The following is a 25,010-nucleotide window of genomic DNA, read 5'->3' as shown; positions in this document are numbered from 1 at the left end:
TTATACGTTCAGGTATTTCACATCCAATCTTTTATGGTAATATTCTATACAAAGCACAAAAATGTCGCCATTCACCTCAAAAGCTAACCAAACCTTTAAACAGACTTATTCAGAAGGGATATAATTACGATACTGTTATCAGGTCTTTAAGATGGCATTTTTGGAATAAATATTGATTCACTCATAGGGTCTTTGTATCGGATATAAACACATTTATTCTAAAACCAGTAGTTGCCATGATACGTACTGAACTCCTAACGGGAGGGATTGTGCTTAATTCTCATATGATGAAGACATAATCTTTTAATCAGTTTAATTGAGGTCTGGAGCTGGCATGTCAGTACCTTTGTTAATTTATGTATCATTGTCATTTTGCTTAGTTTCTTCTGTTACCTACATTGTATTCTAACATCAGACTCGGACTTTTTTTAAATTGAGTTTTACTGTGCGTATTGCTGTGTGTTTGTTTATTCTACATAGGCTAGAGGTATCGGGGGAGGGTTGAGATCTCACAAAACATGTTCATCCTCGCCGCATTTTATGCGCTTGTCCCAAATTAGGAGCCTCTTGCCTTTGTTAGTCTTGTATGTTTTTATACGCCCGTTTACGGGACGTATTATGGTATACCGTTGTCCGTCCGTCCGTCTGTCTGTTCGTCTGTCCGTCCGTCCGTCGTCAACATGTCGGGCAATAACTCAAAAATGCTTTGAGCAGTTTTCATGAAACTTTAGTGAATTGTTTATATCTATTGACATGTGCTTCCTTTTTAATTTTTATAAATTTTAGATTTTACTTTTCCGAGTTGAGGGGTTTTAGTCATTAAAAAAGGGGGGTTTTCCAGTTTTCGGACAATAACTCAAAAATGCTGTGAGCAGTTTTCATGAAACTTTTGTGAATTGTTTATATCTATTGACGTGAGCTCTCTTTTGATTTTTATGAATCTTAGAATCTACGTTTCAGAGTTATGGGGTTTTATTCATTAAAAAAGGGGATTTTCCAGTTTTCGGACAATAACTCAAAAGTGCTTTGAGCAGTTTTCATGAAACTTTAGTCTGGTTTATATCTATTAAAATAACCTCCCTTAAGTTTTTTATAAATTTTATGAAATGACATTGAGGAGTTACGGAACTTTATTCTTTGAAAAAGCGACGGGCGTATCATGCGCTCATGGCGCAGCTGTTTATTTTTAATTTTGGTTCATTTATATGTTTCTAAGTTTAGTGCGCCGTCCATTTTCGCTGAACTAGAACACATTTTTGTTAAGGGGCAAACTGAAGTCCGCCTCCGGGTGCGGGATTTTCTCGCTGTGTTGAAGACCCATTGGTGGCTTTGGGCTGTTTTCTGCTCTTTGGTCGGGTTGTTGTCTCTTTGACACATTCCCCGTTTCTATTCCCAATTTTATTATATTTGTCAATATCTTTATACCGAGCGTTAGTGAGGTGTAAAATATTGACAAATATAATGCATACCCAGGTTAAAATGAGTATAGAGCATGACATGATTGAATTATTTCGATTCTAATAGGAAAATTAAGAACTTTTATACTTTGAAGAGGACCTATAATACACGTTCGAAAGGCAGCCATTTTGATTTGATGAAGCCAAAACGATATAGAAAATCAACCGTTTTACGATAAAAAAAATGAACAGACACACGTAAACTTACTGTTAGAATGATTTTATTTAATTTCCTAGCGAGCACCACCAACACAAATGTCCATTTTGATCTCTGGCGTTGGTTAAAATACAACTGACGTATAATTTCAATTTTGACGTCAATCACGTAAAGCCCATGCTTTATTCGAATTAGAACATGGCTTTGTTACCAAAGCGAAAGAAGAACGTCATATTAGATTTTTTTTTAAACTTCGCTGGGTAGTGGATTGAACACCTTTGAACCACTCAAAGAATAACTTGATTTGTGTAATTTTGTATTGATTTAGGAACAGTCAATTCATCTGATGATGAAAGTCGAGTTTTGTATGATTGTTTACTATTTGTAGGCACAACTAGATTGATAGTATTCTTTCACTCACGGCAATAACTCCAGATTCATTAAATAGTTCAATAGATCGTTTTCGAATATCGTGTTCGTGTAAAATAACTGTAGCTGCCCTTTGATTGCAATTTTAATAAACTATCAATTTAAGATTTGTTACAGTTTCCCCATAATAAACAACAGTAATCCAAATGTGGAAGAATATAAGCATTTTAAAATACAATTCACGTATTTTTTTTTATTCTTTTCAGTACCGCTTATTAGGAAGAACAGTGACTTTAATTCATAATATTGGCCATTAATGGAAATATCTCATGACATACAGTTTCTGCTTTTAACCTATACACATTGCCTTAAGTTTGTTTATGTGGCCATATTAACTATATTTCTAATCTTACAAATGTTTGTTCTTTTGAGTAGCCTTCCAATCTTCAAAAGATGTAAAGGGAGACAATAATAATGATGAAACACCACTTGACACCAAGGGTACAAACTAACGTATTGTTATAGATAAGTCTAAAGTAAATGCATTGAACTTGTATAGTACTTTAGGTTGCTTCTTAGAAAATGCACAAAATGATTATCAAAATGAAAAATGAATGGACACACATATGAAAATGCTACGCGTCTAAACATATTTATGGGTGTTTAATTTAGAGGCAACAGTATTTTACAGATGTTTAATCTCATAAATTCATTAAGAAGGTACAAGTCAAGGTAAAAACAAAAACTGAGAGAAACATATAAACCAAAAAACAAGGAGCGAGATTGGGTGCGTGGATAAGGCAAGCGCCTCTTGCTATGCATACATCACCTGTCATGCAAATCTTCACGCGAATTACATGAACTCTTAAAGGAGTGAGATCGGTTGCATGGACAGGGGTAGTGTCTCTTGCTATCTATACATCACATGCGAATCGTCACCCTGTCAAAATGTAAAAACTTGGAATAAACCTGTCCTTGAAAATGATGATCAATTATATAACAAAAAGTACACGAAAGAACAAAAATAGGAACCACTCGAGAGGTAAGCACTTATCTCTACAATGCCAAATCAAAGTTATATATAAAACAAGTATAACAAAAATACTGAACTCTAAGGTAAATTCAAAAAGAGGGAAGTCCATAAAAACTGACAAAATCAAACGTTATCAATCAACGAAACGAGCGAAAAACAAATGCCATATTTATGAATAATAAATAAAATGATAACAAAGAATACGGGTAGTAAGAATTTATGAAATGATACCCGGCTTGAAATTTGGTTTTCCACACTCATAGGGTCTCATCCTGATTATATATGAGTTCTTCCCAGATGTTATTTTGGTTTGTGTTGCTAAATCTTTAGAGTTATCTGTATTATATTTTGTGTATTGTTGTGTCTTTCTGTAGTTTTATCTTTTCATTGAATTATTTATTTTTCTTCGACTTGAGGTTTTTATTGTCCCCTTGTAATTATTCTCTACCAGTCCCTTTAAAAAATTCTACACTGTAGGATCCGTTTCTTCTTTTTCTTAAATCGAAATTATCCTTCATTGAACAAATATACATAACATTCGAAACTGAATCATGCTCCCATGACGAATATAAAACACATGCTTGAAAAGTTTTGAAAAAATTCAAGGGATTACAATTATAATCGTAAATTACACTCTCAAGGCATAACAATGAGTAAATTACATTAAATTCAAAACTTCGGAAAAAATGTTCAGCTTTTAAAAATGTAAAATGCAATTAAACTTTATAAAATTGCCTTTTATATATATGAATTCAAGGACTTTTTTTCAAATTTGAAGCAATCTCCAATAAAATTGATGTCAATTGCTTTTAAAAATGTATTATGCAATTATACTTTATAAAATTGCCATTTATATATATATATGAATTCAAGGACTTTTTTCAAATTTGAAGCAATGTCCGATAAAATTGATGTTGATTAGTCAATCAAACGTTTATCAAAGTATTTTCCGTGTTTTAGTCATTAAAATAATTGGATTGAATTTTTAAACTTTTGGTTGCCACTCTTTGTGACCCGGATTTGTTTCAGTTAAATCGCTTTATGACTATTGAACAGCGGTATACTACTATTGCCTTTATTTAAATGACACGATTGTAGTTCACGTTCTGTAAGTTCGCTATTCCGACTTAATTGCGTAAGTGTTCTCAGTTGGGAGATCCGCTACCCTTCCCCAACTTTGAATGATTCACGTTGGAATGTTATGTATGTTTTGAAAATTGCAAGGGATTAGAATTATATTCGTAAATTACAATTTCAAGGGCCATCAATGAGGGAATTACATTAAACTATTAAATAAAAAAAAACTTCCAAAAAACGTTTCAGGTTTTAAAAAAGTAACATACAATTATTCTTTATAAAATTGCCATTTACATAAGAATTAAAGGACTGTTTTTTAAATCTGAAGTTATCTCCAATAAGATTGATGTCGATTCGTCAATTAAACTGTTATCAAATTATTTTTCATATTTTTGGTCATTACAATAATTGGATTGAACTTTTGATTGCCACTCTTTCAAGAACACGATTGAAGTGCACGTTTTGTAAGGTCAATTCCGACCTGCTTGAGTGTGATCAGTTAGGAAATCCGCTGGTCTTCCCTAACCTTGAATGTTTACCCACCTTATTATGTATATTGACTTGTGTCCTTGTATTATATCATGAGTTGTTATTCATAAATGCTGGGTTTAAGAACTCGCCATGATCAAGGTTTGATATTATAAAATTATTGCACTAACCCTGAGGAATATCAGTAAATTGATATCTGGCGATGGATAATTTTTCTTCAATTTTGATAGTGCAATAACCCCTTTATTACATAGTTTAATACTTTGACACATTTCCCGTTTCCATTCTCAATTTTATTAGAAATATTTCAGCAACAATAATGTTATTTCGTCCAATTCCTGAAGTGTTAGTGCAAATTGAATGTTCATTTCCGCCATCTTGTTTATCTCTCGTCTGACTGCGTGGCAATATCGTTTTGATCGATATTTTCAACTCACCTGAAATGTATCTACTTGTTAGGTATACAAGTACTGATAAAGGAAGTCCAGTTGAAATATAGTCAAAAAAGGTAAATTTGGTTTTTCCTTTTAAGTCCCTTGTGGACACTTATAGTTCTTGACGTTTTACTTAAGTATTCATGCATACCTGGTTTCGAATGTATAGATTTTGTCGTTTGGAGGTAAACCTGGAAAGCGCTTCGAACGCAAGACATTCATTGTTATTTTCATCTTTCTGCGCAATATCTGCAGATACCAGCTTTATTGCGCTAAGCAATTTTATTGTTTAACATGTTGAAATCCCTTTTAACTACCTGTAGTATAAAAAGTATAACCAAAATACCGAACTACAAGTAAATTCAAAAAGAGGAAGTCCATAAAACAGAGAAAATCAAACTTTATACTTTATCAACCAGCGAAACGAATTGAAAACAAGTGTCATATTCCTAACTTGGTACAGACATTCTCCGAAGAAAATGGTTGGTTAAACCGGGTTTTATAAATTGGATGAAAGTTGTTTATAGTTCCGATATGTTGACAAAATCATCCACTAATGAGAGAAATTCAGTTTACTCTCATCACTTCTTTTGCTTTACCAGGAACCAATCATGTATTTTTCTTTTATTGTTTCCCCTTTGCTTTACATATTACTTTGTTTGATATCTTTTCGTGTACTCAATCGTAAATTTGCAAAAAAATATATTTAGGAATCAATGACACATATGCTGCTTTTTATTACAGAAATCCTTCGAAATTCAAGATCAAAATCAAGAGTTGTAGGTATGTTTTTACATAGTATTTAGCTCATTACTGTTCAGGACAACATTTTTTTAAACAGCTACTATAATAGTTTAATCATTAACTATGCTTTGTCATGTAAAATATGTCTGAATATAATATTTCTATGAAGTTAAAACAGCTTGTTAGAATATATTTGTATCTAATGTAAAATAATTTCATGTCTATCTTGAACTTCCCCCTATTTGGCATTTTCGTTCACCTATTTTTGCAACTGAAATAAATTAACGATGTCATATTTTGTAGAAATCAAAGCAGTTGACATGTCTAAGGCCATGCAAAGGCGAACATTACAATTTACCAGGGAAGCTTTTGAAGAATATTCCAGCGTGAAGGACATAGCGGATCACATTAAAGACGAACTTGATGATACTTACGGCGGGAGATACCACTGCATTGTTGGAACATCATTTGGCTTTTCTATTATCTATGCTCTGAGATATTATTTTCACTTCAAACTGAATGGATATACCATCTTGGTTTTCAGACATTGATAGATGCCACAAAGTGGAATTTAAGACATTAGGCTGTTACACTATAGGAAAAACTGTATATCTATTTATTAATGATAAATTTCCACTCTAATCACTAGTAATAATAAATACTCAAATTAATCTTGATGTCAATTGATTTTTTTTAATGTTTGTACGTATACTCTTTTCATTAATCATTCTTCCTGTGCATTGCTGCCCAGAGTTGATTTTCTGATACACCTTTAGGTCCATACCTTTCTTCTTTTGTGAGGGTGAAGTAAACAAAATCTGTAGACTTAAACCAAAAGCAAGCTATGTTTTCTATAACATACAGGAATAAGTAATTTTTTAAAAAGAAAAGTTATATTAAATTACTTTATTTCCCTAATTTTATGTTTAAATAAAACAAAAACAATTTGTTTTCACTTCAAATCCGAAACAAAGTAAGTTTAAAAGAAATTTAGAAGCAATCAATTTAAATTGATGTCTTCCACAAAAGAAATGAATGATTGGCTCCTAAGCTTTACTTTTTATATATTCTTTGTTTAAATTACTCATCATTGTTTTATGTATATCAGCCGGAAAGCTGACCCCGGTTGGACCCCATTTCGTAAGACAACAATGGAAGTCATGTGACTATCATATTTGGGCATTTTGTTTTTGGTCATTTTTTGTTCATCTGAAACAAGTCTGTTTCCTCCAAAAAGTCATATCAAATGAAATCAAAGCATGCTGTACGTTATTAATGTCAACTGCGTATACTTTCTAGAAGTTCTAACATACACATTGTTTTGATTTAGCGTACTGAATTAGAATACGAAGCCTTCAAACCCCAGGTCGTCACTCGTCGCGTCAATTTTTTTCGACACATAAGTTGAAATTTCTTTCTTAACGCCTTGGGAACCTATGCTGAATTTAAGATAAGAGGCTTTTATGGGCTGGCATGTGTCAGATTTGTGTCACTTAATACGCTGTAATACGCACATGTGCCACTTCGATGTGTCGAAATTTCTGATGAAGCGGTTCCGATAGTAATTTACGTTAGACACTTTTCATGAACTAACTTATTCGTACTATTACATATATTTAGCACCATATGCTGTTATTTACAAGTGAACATTATTAAAATAATTAATTATCTTTTTACTTAATATATTTTTATACTACAGACATATATAAAACAATTAGGTAAACATATTTCATCATTTTTCAAACAATTTCAGAACTAGGCTTTAATATTACAGTAAATGTTACTTTGGGCCATAATATATTATTCCAAGAGTTACTTTAGTATTTTGGTAAATATTTTTGCTGCTGTAACCATGGTAACCTAATAATATCAAAACAGAAATAAATTTCTACTTCATAAAGGCCAGGGCTAGCCAAAATATGCATAAATACTGGATCTAGACAGGGTTAAAATGTTGAATTCCCTTGCAATACTGATACCTGATCCTAACTTTTTCATATACATTTAAAAGAAATAATAATCAAAGCATTCTCAATGTAACTTCTTTATAATTTGAAAAACAAGGAAATTGGTTTGCAATCTGTGTATAATTAAACTAAATATAACAATAAATTTTGTTTCACTGATTCCATACAGGTTCTACTGAATGGACTCAAATTGTCAAAAAAAAGCCTAAACCAATGGATAATTATTTAAATGGTTAATCATGAAAATGCGAATAAATTACAAGGAGAAAGATTGATTTCGATCTCATATTTTTTTTCTTCTATATAAAAAAAATAAATAATAACTATGCATGCATATTAAAAGTATTTCAATTTTCAGTGCGGTTTCTGAGTGCTAAGTCAATAATTATTTTTTTTAAACACAAGTAAGTCACACTTCATTTAATTGTGAAAATGCTTTGAATAAGAGTGATTAAAATACAAGTCTGAAAGAGATTGTTTTAAATTCAAAGGACACGAATTTTATGTTTCCATTGTACATGTAATATTTGCAACTTTACTTTTGCAGGATTCCTTCACAACAACATAATATTAACAATGAATGATTTTTTTCTCGTCATCTTAAATTCAAGGTTTTGAACAGACACTATAAAATTTCCTTACCTTATTATTTTATTTGGCGTCAAACATTTCACTTAAAGGGAATAATTTATCCGGTCAAATTCACAGCTGAACTCGTCATTGTTTTTTCAAACAAACACACTTTTAAATGTGCGTACATTCTATTTATATGCATGTTGACAACGATGTGTAAGACCAAAAAAAAAACGACAATGTCAAAATTTTTTTCTTTCGGAATTTAGTTCAAACAGTGTTTATAAGGGGTGACAGAACGTAAGACTTGAAATATTTTTTTAACTTTGAGATACATATTATTTTTTTTTTGTAGATTGTATACAATCTTAGTGAATCTTCGATAAAGAAGAAAAACCCAAGACAATTTCGCATAATTTTTCAACATATTTGTTAAAGGACGGCCAATTTGGGTATTATTTTCCTTAATAGTCTTATTAAAATGCTTTAAAGATAGAAAGACATCTATTTCTGACTCCAACGGCTAGTAAGAAAAAACAGAAAATAGAAAATGTTCCAAATTGCCGCCAATTTAATTTTTCGGCGAAATTAACGCAATTTCAGAATGGCGGGCTTTTATATCAGTCCCATAGTTGTCTTAAGAAAGTAGCAACAACGGCTTGTTTTCCGACTGTATTCTTTGAAATGCTGGACCTTTTCATCTATATATATTGCGTATGTTGCCTAACACAAATACGTATTCTTGATTGATTACCACATAAACTATTCTTCAATACCAGGGTTATAATTACGAAGATGCATTAGCTACGATTTGACAAAAACGTAAACTATAATTTTATCATAGCAGATTATTGTAATTATTTTATTTTGCTATTAGCAGTCAGTTTGGTTCAATTTGGTCAAATAAAGCTAAACAAACGTCGCGCATGTTATGGCTTGCAAGTCAATAATCAAAACTCATTTTAATCTGTATTCATGCAATTCAATTTGATCTTCATCTGGACATGGGCTACGCATGTGCTAAGCGTGTTCTGTTGTTTAAAAAAAGAATTTCAATATTGAAATGTGAAATAAAGCACCACAAAAAAAAGTTTCGTTAACTGATTCGATTAACAAAAATCATTGTACGATTGCACGTGCTTGTCTGTCTATTTATGTTTAAATCAGCTCATAGACCATCGGCATTCTTAGGAATCATCTCGATGAGGAGGCGGTCAGGGGGGTACCTTTCTCATTTCTCCCGCCCCTTCTCTCTTTTCTCCCACAACCTTTCTCCTTTCTCCTGCCCCTTTCTCCTGTCCCCATTCTCTTGTCTCCCGCCCTGAAACAAGAAAAACTTATGTATAGGACGTTCATGTAATATTATATATACCGAGGGATAGGTGTGTCTGGATACAAAACCCCGTCGGCCGGAGGCCGTAGGGGTTTCTTATCCAGCCACGCCGTATCCCGAGGTGTATAACTAACTTACACCCCATTCTAAACCCTATATTTGTTGAAATTGATTATTAAATGAAAAAAAAACGATAGCATATTTATTGACAATATCAAACCATGATTTATAAGAATATTTTTTTATAACATTAAACCCCAATAATAACCTTTCTTTGGTTATCTTCGTTTAAACTTTGACAAGTGAGTATATTTTACAAATGTCAAAGTTGTTTTGCATATTCCCGTTAAATCCATGTGCTAATATGAATCAGCAGGTCAAGGTTGACTGTTTCGTGTATTCTTATTACAAACAAAAAATACATCATGCTCCTGGTATACAGTTGTCAATATTGACGGGTATAAGACGGACGACATTTTGTGGCAAGCATTGGATTTGGTAGAAGAGACTAAAGATAAAGGCAATATTATAACCCAAAGTACTTACCTGTATCAGTTTAATAAACAGATAAAGGTAATCATAACTGTATTTTATATCTTACGATTTTATCAAAATCAAAAGCCCCCCCCCCCCCCTTTCTTCTCGAGAATAAACAAACATTCATTTTCGAACATACTAAGGGATAGATAGGTGTGTCTGCATTAGAAACCCGACTACCAGTCACGCTCAACATACAATATTTAATATTGAGGAACTCCCTTTTTTGGGACAATCAGGGGCTGATCCAACCGAGTGTTCCAAACTCAGGAGAAAAAGGGGGGGGGGGGTCCAACCATTCAAATGCATTGATCTTTTATATGAAAGTCGGGTCCAACCCGCGGAAACCCAACCCCGGATCGGCCACTGGGTAACCGGGAGGGAGGGGGGGTGTCCGGGAGTTAGAATCCCCATTTTTATAAAGATCAATGCTTTGAAATAGAGACATATGACTGGGATAAAAAAAAATTACCTTCAAGCAAAAGAGTATTTAAAGGATTTTTTTTGTATTCCGTATAGATGCTTATTGGAATTTCCTAAAATGTGCTTTTTTAATATCATGAAACAATTTGTAGTGAACACTATTAGTAATTTCTTATGTTCATGCTATTTAAAAAATAATCAATTTCTATTGTTACGAATAACAATGGACTTTGTTTGCGGGATGTAGAAGCAGGGGTTTCCAGAAACCCCGCTCGTCACACCCTGTGGTCAAAATCCATTGTTATTCGTAACAATAGATCTATTTAATTTACACTTGTTTCAGAAATAGAAACTATGAAGTATAACAATAGAACTGGGGTGTAATTTAATTTAAACCATTGTCGTGACGTCAGCCTATTCATTTACCGTGGATTCTTTTTCTAGAAATCAACGCTTCTTTAATCTGTCGCTGAAATGGACTCACCTAATTATATTCAATTGTTTCCTTTGTGTGCCTAATTTCATTAAGTTTGAATTGGCTAATTTACTGATTTCTGTTCACTAATGGAATTAATTTAAAAACTTACCTTTAACTTTTGTAATTTATATATGCCTTCACTAGGAATCGAACCCGTCCTTGAAATCTGTTATGTGTGACTGACATTAACATATCGACGAAACCTCTCGGCTACCAATGGGTTACAAAGAAATGTCTATTATATATATATAAATGAACATATGATATACATCGGTACAACGGACACACAGGGCTTGTACCTTTATATATACAGAATAGGCAATCGTATAGTATAATTTGGTAGCCGCGAGGTTAGCATGGTTAGGATCAATGAGTTAAAGGTAGGGACTTGTCGGTTTAGGTTCGAATCCCTGTATTCTCTTTGTTGTCCCTATTCTTTAGTTTTCTTGGGGTTTTTTTTTGGGGGGGGGGGGGGGGGGGGGGGTTCTTGTTTTGGATGTTGTTGTGGATATTTTTGTAATAATAGCGAGTTTTACCGTTTATTTTTGGATTATTATTGGCTATTTCACATATTTGAAACGAAAATGATTACATTCTATTTGTCCATATGTGTTTTATAAATATAGTATGATTTCATCTGTTTTACTACATAATTTTAGAAATGGTTATTCGCAAATTCCTATGCGAGAAAATCGTGATGCGTCTAGAATTAGGCTTCTTGCTAGAAATTTTGGTAACATACTCATTATATATACTTCATATATGCTCTTTGGTCGGGTTGTTGTCTCTTTAACACATTCCCCATTTCCATTCTCAATTTAATTAGTAATAAGTTCGAATATTTCGTAAAAACGGATAATATTCAGATGCCTGATAATATAAAGATCTTTAAATGCAGACGTGTTGTGTTATATTTGTATTTTTTTAACCAATTAATTGTGACCTTAGATTTATTGATGCATCGTTGGACACGATAGCATGGTTATCTAAACTCACTTACAATACCTTCTTAATAAAAAAAAGGCTTTTATTTTGAAAAGACATTAAAACAATAGTTTAAGTTATAGATTCAATGGATACGCGTTGATTCATGAAAAACAAACCATTCGCCCTCCGGGCTCATGGTTTCTTTTTCAAGAATCAACGCTTTATCCATTGTATCTATATAACAGAAATCGATCAAATGTCTTGGTTTTTTTATGGCTTGTCCCAGTCTTGTCCTTTCACAAGATAGAAGTGTTGTTTATTCTTCAAAATCCCCAATACCTTTTTCACTGACTGTTAAGCTGTCTGTTTGCATTGAATTTGTAAGTCTGTTATAAATGTTTTCGTCTTAAGTGTAACAACCAAGAAAAAAACAAAGGTGGTGCAATTACTCCCAACACGGTGTCAACTGGTACGTCTATCACTGTGTCTTTGCGAAAATTTAGCACGCTTTCTTCTTTATACAACATAACTTAGCAAAACGAGCTGTGACTTTTCCTATACACGAAGTAAATAAAATTATCTATCATATTTGTTCAGTGCTGACAGTGATGTTATGATCCTGACATTCTTGGAACCAGAGTCAACTACAAAAAGAGTGTTACCTTCACTGCAAAACCCTATACCAAGTTTCATGATTCTAGATTGTAATGGTCCGTAATGAATTAGTGGCGACGCTCGGAGTATTTATGAAGTCGTTTTCATTACTATGACATTAATAAGCACTTTCGTGAAGCTTTTTATTAACTAATTTAATAAAATAATTGTTTTGCGGCTAATTTTTTTTTATTTTTATATAAATTTTTGTCTCCCTTTTCTGCCCTTTTTCTCCTTTCTCCTGCTCCTTTTCTCCTTTCTCCAGCACCATCTCTCCTTTCTCCCGCCCCTCTCTACCCTGACCGCCCCCTCCTCGATGGTTAATTAGATTGCGTCTTGTCTAAATACACTCGAACTGCTGATACATTATAACGAGTCCATGCATTGTTGATTTTTTCTTTTGAAATTGTTTGTGATTGCGTTATCCGTTTTTGTATGTTATTTATCAAATATAAGAATTTACGTCAAATTGTTGATTATAAATTTGTAAGCTTATGTATCTGCTTAGTTAACGTGTCCGATTATGTCAATTTCTAATATTACCATTACTGTGTAACTTTTTTCGGATTCTATCTTCGTCAACGGTTAATTTTTAAAATGAACCCTTTCTCTGAAATGAGAGGGCCTATTTAAACAAAAGATCGTTTTTTTTTAAAGAGGAATTTTGTAAATGAATGATAATTGTTATCTCGATTTGATTTTGATTTAGATATAAAAGGTTTGTCAGATGAACCATCTAGTTACCAGTTTTACCTCTCGCTTCAGTTTCATTATGATGATACGATATGTGTTATAGGTATTATTTTTTCCTTAAACGCTTTTTCATAAATGATATGTTTCCACTTAATACCCACTACCATGGTTGATCATATTAAAAGACCAGTCTCGACGTAGCGTACTTGTGTGGCATTAATCACCGACTAGTTCAAACAAAATACTTTTAGATTGATATTTGCTGCTTGTACTCTATTCCAAGCGACATTTAGGGGTAAAATCATTTAGTGGTCCGCTCGGACTTAGAATAATGTGCCCAAGCAGGTTCAATGTAGGGTGATATGTGCTTCTATCCTGTTAAAACACACGCACGTTAAAAATACGACTTGGCGTTTCCATCTAGTTCAAAACAGTTTTCATAATCACTTAAAACTAGCATGTTCTATTCCTCATTAGAAAAATAATGGTATGATTGCCAATGACACAACTCTACACAAGAGACCAAATGACATAGAAATTAACAACTCAAGATCACCATATGGCCTTCAACAATCAGTAAAATCAGCTAAAAAAGGCCCGAAAATGACAAATGTGAAGTAATTCAAACGAGAAAACTAACGGCCTCATTTATGTAGAAAATAATGAACGAAAAACAATATCATATACAGCAGCAAACGACATCCACTGAATAACAAGCTACTGACTTGGGACAGGCACATACAGAATGTGGCGGTGTTAAACTAGTTTGACGGCGCCAACCCTCCCCTAACCGTGGATAGTGGTGCAACAGTACAACATAAGAACAAACTATATAAATTTTCTAAAAAGCTTAACTCATCAGATGTATGCCAAGCAGAAATACATCTAACAAAAACAAAGCACAGACCGGACGTGGCAGGGTGCTTATACATCCCCACAACAACAACAAAAAAAAAAACACGAAGTACAGATCTGAGAGTACTCGCAGTTACTGACAACTTGTTCAAAGCCAATAACAACTAATAAAAAAATCATGCATCTAAGACTAAAATATAAATCATTACACATCCAACAACTAAGGGTTTTAGTTTAAAGAAATCGTTTACAGTCAGAGAAAAACATGACCTTGTTCAATGCCAAGATACAGGTATCGACAGATTGTAGAGCCATGTATGTGCATATGAATATAAAAATAATATTTAGTTTGATTTTAATTTTCTGGTCACAAAATCCATATTAATACCACTTAACATATATAATAGTCAAAGTTGTAAGTAATTTGTGGTAACGAAATCCCTGACTGAATAATTTACCAGTAATACATAGGTTACGTTCATTCAATCCAAAACAGAAACGGGAATAGCGAACGAGATATGATTTAGAAACATCGTTAGATGGTGTCAAGGAACAACACCGTCCAAAAAAGGTAAATTAACATTAGAGAACGAAAAATTGTCCCTTTTGTCGTAAATTTCAGTGTAGAGGATCCCGTGTAAAACTGAAATATTTAAGTCTAGGAAAGCACAGTTATTACTGTTTATATTTGATTTATTTAAAGTTAGTTCCTTTGAGTAAATTTCGGCAGTATATTTAGAAAATTCTTGAATATGCATTCTAGTTGCTAATGAGCGTTAACCGCCACCAATCAAAAGTCAAACCCTGTGTGTCAGTTCAAAAGTTAAAACACGACTTCGGCAAACTAAGTTAGAAATTCACCGGGAAACGTCGTAAGCACGAAATGATTTTGCTTTTGTATCGATAAATTTATAAACTGCGCTCAGCTAAAACCCAACACTTGATATATAATCAAACATGTGAGAACACGTTCTAAACATAATGTCCAGAGTTGTCTTTAAATGCTCCAATACAGTTCCATGTATAATCAATAAAATTAACGTACATGAGAATGGATGGAAGGATTTTATTATTTTCGCAATTTCAGTTGCCATAAAGCCTTCATATCGCCTACAACAATGAGAAAAGTCCATACCGTATAGTCGGATATAAAAGGCCTCAACATGAAAAAGTTGATTTCTTCAAACGAGAAAACAAACGGCCTAATTTATAGCAAAACAATTTACGTAAAATAAATATCACAGACATGAACCTATGACAACCACTGAACTACAGGCACATACAGGATGTTGCGGGGTAAAACATTTTATGGGCGCCCAACCCTCCCCTTCCCATTGGACAGTGGTGTAACAACACACCATAAAAACAAACTGTAAAGATCAGCAGCAATTGTTTTATCTCAAAATATCGGTACAAGTCACTTAAATAACCAACATAGAAACAATTGAAACAAAGCACCGAAATAAGATAATTTGCAGTTGCTGAAAAAGATAGGCGAAAGATTCCAAAGGGACATTCAAACTCATAAGTCAAAAATAAACTGACACCGCCATGGCTAATAATAAAAAGTCCAACGGACAAACAACAGTACATAAACAACGACATAAAAAGAAAACTGAGGGTGATCTCATGTGCTCCGGAAGGGGAGGCAGATCCGGCTCCACATGTGGCACCCGTCGTGTTGCTCATGTATGTACACAATAATGATAAGTCTAATTTGGTAGGTCATATTCGTGGAAAAAGGGACGGGATTGGTTTTTACGACAATTGGAACATATCCGTTGTCATCTGTGAAACAGATATCCCATAACGGTCAACCAACACCTGATGGCGTCCGTAAAATTTACGAAGGGATGATTTCAAATTCACCTCTTGGAAATCTTGTGGAAGCAAGTACTTCTATATACGTCAGGTACCTTCCGCCATTTCGATAATGCAGATTAAATGTGTTAAGTGCTTATAAACTTGTTTACCACTCTCCCATGATTTATTCGTAAACTGAAGTTATATCTTACTATGTTTGTACTTTATGGTGTTGAATGAAAATCTACGATAGTCTATATTAAAATTATTTTCACCTTTTCCATTATCGCAGCGATATAGATATCTAGACACTATGTATTGTCTATTGTTGAGGACCTTATGTTGAACTTTACCCGTCTATTGGCGTTTGTGTTTAAATTGATTTTTGACAAATACTTCACAACTCTTTCATTTGCATGATAAATAAATGAATTTTCTGTTGTTCCGTTGTTTTCTCTTATAGTTGATGCGTTTCCCTCGGTTTTGGTTTGTGACTTCGGATTTGTTTCAGTTAAATCGATTTATGACTATTGAACAGCAGTATACTACTGTTGTCTTTATTTACCATGTTTTTCCTAGTTGATCAGACATATAATGATTTATTAAAATTAAATTCTTTATGTTTTTCCCTATTTTATAGGGAAGCCTATATTAAGCAAAGATCCAAATATATGTTCTACAACATATGCGGCTTAAATAAAACAGACACTCTATGGAATTCTTACACAAATAGCCAACAACTAAAATAAACTTCTGGGTAAAAACAAATTCGCAGTTAACATTACTTATTAGGTACCTGACAAGAAACAATTGTTATATTAAATTCAAAACCAAGGAGATGTGGTATGGTATGAATGTTTATTAGAAAACTTTCCAAATGAAATAGATGTAAGCAACTAAACGTCACTATGCGGCCCGAAAATGAACAAATTCAAACGGCCTCTTTGACAAAACAATTAATACAAAAACTTATATTACTGGCAGCAACCTAAACGCAGGCTCATTGAGGACCTCGCAAAACATATTTGAATTTGAAATCATGAATTTAAAAATTCTGTGATAACGGATTAAGGTAGCACAATACAAAGATTTATTTACTTCCAATCTCCAACCTTTAAAATGATGTTACTTTCTTATGACTGCATACAAATTAATAAAAGAGGTATATATAGATAGATAAAAGATTAATCTTTTAAATGAATGCAATATTTTTGTTATGCAATCATTATGTAATCAATTATTATGCAATTAATGGTAAAATCGTGGTCAGTTCACTTGAATGAATTTAGCTCTGACATCTCTATAACTACACAAGAAATTTTAACGTTATCTTAATCAACACAGCAGGAGCTACAAAAGGGTGTCTCAAATCCTCGCTATTGTATTCCATTCTCTCATAAATCTGTAATTAGTGGAAACATCCTTACCACATAAAAGTAGAGATTATTTGATTAGGTGTAACATTTGATCTATACATTCTATCCAAAATCTGAGACACCCTTTTGTAGATAATGGCTCTAGGAACAACATATTATAAAATCAACCCTCTCGGGGTATCCATGAAGAAGCTAATTTCAATTGAAAGTGGAAATTTCTTGTAAAATTTTGTAGACACAGTTAAAATTATAATTAATTACATAATTGTTGTATAATACTAACATTGCATTAATTTGAAAGAGTAATCTGTTAGCTATCCATAAATACCACTTTTATAAATTTTCAAGCATTATAAAGAAAGTTACATCATTTTAAAACTGGGGAGTTGGAGGTATAAAATCTTTGTATTGTGCTACCTTAAAATCGTTATTTCATATTTTTTATTTGTCACCACTGATTTAATATGGAACAACGAATCTGAAGAATTTACTTTATTGTGTCATGTTGTTGTTGATCTTGGTTTTTATGCATTAATTTTCTATCTCCGTGAGGCTAAACTCGACAGTCTAACATTCAATGATTCTCCTCATAATACCTTTACGATATAATCATATGAATGTAAAAAGGGAATACTTTTATATGGATATCCAAAACTTTTTGATCCCAAAAAGAACGCACGAGGTATTTCATTTTTAAATCTTCTAACATGGAGCTATCTCGGTTTCTTGTTCTACCGTCGTTTCCCTGTCGGGAGTCTTTTGGTAGCAAGCATGCGTCGAATGTGGTAGGTCGCTCATTTAATCCGGGAGCAGGTCAAACTGGAGACTTGAAAATTGGTGTGTGTTGCTTCTTCGCTTATCACATGACATGTCCACGACAACACAGAGTCAGATTATGTGTCTGCGGATTTGGTGACTGTTACATTATGAAATAGCACATACAAAATCAAGTCAAGCGTGTCGGTTTAGTACAAAGTAGGGTTTATATTCATATTACATTAACATGTTCTTTTCCTGAATATGCATTAAACTTGCCATTTGACAATCATCTATCATTATAATCGTTACACACAAAAAATATAAGTATAATTTATTTAATAGACTGGTGAACTATGCAGAGTCGTAGTGTTCAGTGCGAAGAAGTCAACTGACAAATGCACAAAAGTACACACGATCCATTCTGTTTACTTATTTCTTATATTTATTTAATATATTGTATATCTAATAGAGATGTTTATTGACTTAATAAGCCAACCAAAGATGAGTCCCGTCCGCGGTTTCTTCCATGTATGGAACAACAATTTCCGGCTATGATCAGATTATCAAATCGACTATACATGTACTTTGCCATGTTACGTCGTTTGGAAAAGAAATCATCGAAGATCTGTTATTCACATAGTTATCACAAGTGTACTTTAAATTTAACGCAAACATATTGGTCACTTTTAAATCAAAACAAGCTTTATTCCTGTGGTATTCCCGTGCATGTTTGTTGCAAAATATGGGCGAGAGAAGTTTCATAATGTTTATTTATCTGTTAAACTTTGAAACCTTTGATTGCGTTTTATTATACATTTGTCACACAGTTGGGGAGAGGATGTTGACATAATATTAGAAATTTTTGTTAGTCTTACACGTGGATTTCCTTAAATACAAAAACTATAGTCAATTCTCGTTGTCTCAAACTTGGTTAACTCGAAATTTCGCATGAGTCGAAGTTTTCTCGTAGTCCCGAACTAAATTCCACATAAATATATGTATTTCGACTCCTGGTGAGTCGAAATTGGATGAGTCGAAATTTCGGTTTACTCGAACTAAATTTACGGTCCCAAGGTTATCAAAAGCATTCAAATTCATTATCTCGAACTAATACAAATATGTTTAATCATGACCTCGGAGATTTAAATGGATTGAAGAGTTGACAATACACGTGTAATTAAATTTCCGGTCACCTACCACTGTATCAATTTATGACATTTATTTTCCACGAGTGTTTACCTAAGCTTATCTTTGATCACCATTATAAATAATTAGTGATACATTAATTGTTATAGTTCATGAACAATTATTTAAAATGTTTTAAAAATAATAAACCGTAATCAAACACTACTGAGCTTGGTTGTGTAAAAAGTCGGAATTAAAACTTCAGTTGGTGATCAACTCAAATATACTCAATCGGCTTCTTTAATCATTTTGGACTTTTTCTTGCAGAAAAAGATTGAAATGAAAGAAATCGAAAAAAAATCTAAATTTTCTAAAATCTCTAGTATAAAAGAATGAACAATTTTGAAACTTTAATAACGCTAAGATCGATTGGAAATTACTCTCTCGGCTAAAAACCACAGTAAAAAATATAACTGTACAAAAACATAAATAAGAGAAGAAAACGTCAAATGTTACTATAATAATAAAAGACCGTAACATACAAATACAACGATATGAGACCAGAAGATCGATCCCCTATCCATATTAATCCGGATTTATTTTAGCCTTACCAAGCTAAGCAAGAGTTGTGTACAACGGGTATCTCGAAATATTTCTCTGGTCCGACTGACTTCGAGATAACGAGAGTCGACTGTATTTGTATTTATATCGTTATAATATAATTGTAAGGGCGGGATTGTTTTAATACGGAAATAATGTGTGAACAGAAGATAAATATTGTCTGCTTAAATACTTTAACACGAAAAGGAGTGATTTGAAAATTTTCTTTTAGATATCAGAGAAACGACCAAATCTTACAAAATCTATCATGTGACGTAAACAAGAAATTAAAAAACACAAACATACCAACAAAATCTGCATGAATTAATTGTAAGTAATATTTTTCTAACTCCATTAATTGATACAACTTATGTCATAATTGATTTTACTGTTAATACGAAAAGGAAATATATATCAAGAGCAAGTGGAAACAAACATTTCAATCACTGTGATATATTCTATTGTATCCAAACAACATATGGTAAATACTGTTTAATAAAACTAAATAAAACTAAAAGTTATGCATACACAAAATTATAACAAACAAACAACACTAACATAACGACACTAATCAGCAATCATGATAATGGGGGCCAACTATTTCGTCAGGTAATTTTCCTGTTTTCATATCTTTTATTCTGTTTTTATTTCTATTTACTCCGCCATGATATTTTGTGTAGATCGTCAATTTTTATTGTCCCTGTTTCATTGATTCACACCTTATATCTATACGGTGGAAGATAAAGCTGTGTATGTTGACCTGTATATGACTTGGTTGGGATTTTGTAAGCAATCGGGATGCTGCTTCTATGACATTCATTTCAACATCAATGTTTTTCATAAATTTTTTTTTTTTGTTTTCAATTTAAATTTAATGACTTTCATCCAACCGGTCAAAATGACGAACAGTTATATCCTTCACCTTCTTTTTGATATATCCGATATTATCCAGATTAATAAAATTAATCCATTGTCTAAAGCATTATTTATTTATATACATAATTTCATCTAAATATATATATTCAATTATTTGCAAATTATCAAATGCGTGTTTCTTTTTTATCTGTCTATTGATTGTATACATGGACATTTTTCTTTTCTGCAATAATTAATCATTCATTGATTGTGATAGAATATAGAAATGCGTGCAAGTTCAGAAAAAAAACCACAAGAAAGCTACAGTCAATGTGAAGACATAAAAAAATACAATACAAAGAACATAAATTCACTTAGAGGCCTACAACTTTCAAAAATAAGAATGTAAAACTGCTATGGTAAAATCTTGGTCATGGCATTCACATTGTGATTGATTAATATGTAATCAAGATTTTTAAAGGTTTTGCCAACTTACTTTGAAATCGTTCAGACTACAAGTTAATATAAAAACTTATTTCTGTTAACAAAAACGGCAATATAAAAAAAAACCTATCATAATGACGGATCTAATGTAACGAACTGGATATCATGCACATTGCAAGGTAATTGCATCTTTTGTTTTACATATTGTCTTCACAGGCTCCAGTATTTTTATATCAAGTATAAATGCATCGCCAAGGCAGAAATTGTACGCTATTAGATGGTCGTTTGCTGTATCATATCGTACCATAAAAGGAAACAAAACACCAATGTCTTTAGGTAGAAGTTCCGTAAAGTTTTGTCCGTCGGGGGATATAATTATGACATTCTTGGAACGGTCACCGGTCACGTACACGTTGTGACTTCGATCTACTGTAATACTTTATGGCATCTTCATGCTGTCACATTTGAACTCCTATTTGAGTCTCCCAAACAAATCACAGCAGAATAATTTGTTTATACCTGTATCAGTCAGGTACAGCAAATTTTGAGCAGATGAAATATTACTGATATTTAATGAAGGACAAGGAAACCACCTGACAATTTTTCCTGTCAGATTCATCACAGTTATCTTTCTTCCATCGATGACAACAAACAACAGTCCATAGTAGTAAGTCATGCATCCAACTTCCCATACATTTTCTATATTGCTTTCTGGTCCATTGTTAATATCAATAATATATATGTTACGTATCTTTCCGCTGGCCAATGCGATAGGTTTAATATAAGAGACAGCGATATGATCATCTCTTATTATTGACATAAATCTGAATGAAATAATTTCGAAATCGGTTTGTGATTTATTTCAAATTCGCATAAACCAGAACAACTGCATATCATTCGTCATCAGAAGGTCTAATAAGACTGTTGACGTATGGTCCAAACTTTTGTCAACAAGAACATCACAAGAGTGGTCAATATCACTCTAAACTTAATGTTCAGAAGTCAATACAAAAGAATCCATAACAATGAAGAAGATACATATCAACACTTTAGTGAAATGTACGAGATATCAAGAATAAATCTCAAGAACAATACAGGAAGACAAAAACGTGACCATGACACACGAATGACTTAAATATGAGATAGGATCCTTGGTATATAAGTTTAACAATTTTGCTCTTCATGACTTGGTCCTTATATAATTACATATATTCTCAGTACTGTTGTGTAAAAAGTAAAACAACAAAAATAAAGAACTCCAAGAAACAAGAATAGGACCTTGGTAACCCGGGCGACGTCCTAGTCGGTTTGTTCTTTGTATTCTTTGTATCAAGCTACCAAGTTAATGATGCCCTCGGGGAATAATCCAACAACAGTAAAGTTTCTTCTAGGATATCCTCAACAGCTTATGCAACGAGGTAGTCTATCATGCCCATCTCAAACCATGTTATGAAGACATGCCAGTTTGGGCAGAAGCAAGGTTGAACAATGTTTACTATATGATGTTATTCTGAATAAAGCAGAACATTAGATTATAATTTCTTAATCAATGGTAGCAAATGTAACTTGAATTTGCATACAAGAACAGCAATCCGACATTTGTGTTACTTGTTTAACCTCTTTTCTGGTACAGTTATCGTGAGTTTAAAGTTCTATCTAGCATTGACAATATGAAGTCCATCTCACTCTCTAGAATTCATGCTGCATTGATAGTGTGTCTAAAACACGTACTTTTGCTGTAATTTTGTCATCTTTTCAGCCAGCTAAGGAAATGTAAAATGACTTGTTCATGTTGGAAGCGTTGTTAGAAACAATAGCTGTTTTGTTGTGGCCTATCTTGAATGGTGAAGCTGTCCCTTAGTTCAAGTGGCTGCTATTGTATGCTGTGAGTCGACCTTTTACACTCTTGCATGCCAACACGACGAAGTCTAGGATGAAGTGGGCCATAATAGATAGGAAACCCTGTATATGATAAGGTTCGAAATCCTACTTCATACATGAAATTTGTTAGTGTCAACTACTACAGCTTAAAATAAAAACTCTTTAGATACCATTTTTTTTTTTATTTTTGCACGGCTAAAGTTAGTTTAGAGTGGGTAAATTAGTTATATATTGTACCATTGATAATGAAATGCATTAATTTAATTTATAAAACAAGAGAAAGCCTTAAGTTGCTGGGTTAGTATGCATTATGATGGTGGATGATATGAAATGGTTCACTCCACCTATTTTACTCAATTTCGAACAAATTAAAACTTTTATTGAAGTTAACAATAATACAGAACAGGGAACCATTATATAGCATCGTCTTTTCAGTATGTAAACATAAAGTAAGATTGAATTATTCAGAAAAGGCGCTTTATAGTTGTTTTTCATCTTGTCAGGTCTTCAAATATCAAATAATGAGAGTTCACGGACACTCTAAACGCACAGTTTATCATATACCTCTTCACATGTATAGATAGATATACATCCTTGGCTTTCACATTTGGATATCCGCATTCATAATGAAGTTACATCTATAAAAACATTTGCAAAACATTCATAATCAAGTAATAAAAATACCGAACTGTAAGATAAATTTGAAAAGGGGAAAGTCCATAAAAACTTACTAAAATCAATCGTTAGACTTTACTACACAAAGTCATCAAACAAATGGAAAACAACTGTTATATTCCTGACTTGGTACAGGCAAAACATTTATAATAAAGTAATAAAAATACCGAAATGTAAGATAAATTTGAAAAGGGGGAAAGTCCATAAAAACTTACTAAAATCAATCGTTAGACTTTATCGCCCAAAGTCATCAAACAAATGGAAAACAACTGTCATATTCCTGACTTTGTACAGGCATTTCTGTATGTAGAAAATGGTGGATTGAACCTGGTTTTATAGCTAGCAAAACCACTAACTTGTACGACAGTCACATATAATTCCATTATTTTGACAACAATGTGTGAGACATAATAGGTAAAATTGTCAAAAATTGGAGTACAGCAGTCAATATTGTGTTATAATCTTAATCACTATAAAAACAAATAACTATTTCAACAAAGAAAAACAAAATGGCATATAGACAGTATAGACAATATACACAAGCAAAAATGAAAGACAAGATGAGTTGGGAAATTTGTATCCCATATGCAGGTGAAGTTGGTATATTGCTGCTAAGGAGGGGAAAGTTTATAATTTTAGAATTAAAATCGTAACGTTTGTCATAGATTCTGGTACAGAGATGACCACTTACGTCAAATTCGAGGAATAAGTCTAAAAATGAGGCGGAGGAAGCCGTGTCTGTGGTTTCTTTAATTTCTTTTTCAGGAGGATATATTAATGGAACCCAATTAGAAAAGTTGGATTTGTAAATGCAAAGAACATCGTCAATATATCGTAATGTGAAATTAAATGATCTGGCTTCTTTGATCGTTTTGTTTTTGACAAGTGTCTGAAGGAACTGAGGTAATGTAGTCGATTTTTTAGCATATTCAGTACAAGGGAAATTCCTAAACTGATCCTTTTACCTCATACTTGTATTGACTTAAAATGTAAGAAAAGTCTTTTAAACAAAATTTCAGTACGGCATTACTTAATACATTTATTTCAATAAACCGTTGGCATATCCTATCACAGCACCCAACTCCATAGATCACCAGGTGTTTCTAGACCAATTAGATTAAACTAATTGACCATGGCCATGTCCATCGTCAGGAGCCCAACCCATGGAGACACTCATATTCAAAGAAATACTGTTATATGTAAACTTTTATTTTTTTTCAAAGAGAAATTACAAAAATGGAAGTTTTAAATATGTAACTGCAAAGAGGGCGTTATATCCGGGTAATTGCATA

The 25,010-nt window shown here is 32.8% G+C and overlaps 1 protein-coding gene across 2 annotated transcripts in view; it reads left to right on the top strand.

Moving 5' to 3' along the window:
* The window catches only part of LOC127720356 (dynein light chain 1, cytoplasmic-like), a 170,718-nt gene extending 164,289 nt beyond the window's left edge, over nt 1-6,429 (top strand). The window contains exons 3-4 of one of the 2 annotated variants that reach the window (XM_052226936.1): nt 5,761-5,799; nt 6,064-6,429. In XM_052226936.1, coding sequence (XP_052082896.1) covers nt 5,761-5,799; nt 6,064-6,311 — 287 coding nt within the window. In that variant the 3' untranslated portion in view covers nt 6,312-6,429. The remainder of the gene's footprint in view (nt 1-5,760; nt 5,800-6,063) is intronic. The other variant, XR_007990704.1, reaches the window with a different exon arrangement.
* The last annotated feature ends 18,581 nt before the right edge of the window (nt 6,430-25,010 follow it).

The sequence above is a fragment of the Mytilus californianus genome, unplaced genomic scaffold, assembly GCF_021869535.1.
Source record: "Mytilus californianus isolate M0D057914Y unplaced genomic scaffold, xbMytCali1.0.p SCAF_11, whole genome shotgun sequence".
NCBI classification, from domain to species: Eukaryota; Metazoa; Mollusca; class Bivalvia; order Mytilida; family Mytilidae; genus Mytilus; species Mytilus californianus.
Note: the sequence above shows the minus strand (reverse complement) of the source record. Positions and strands in the feature narration are given on the sequence as shown.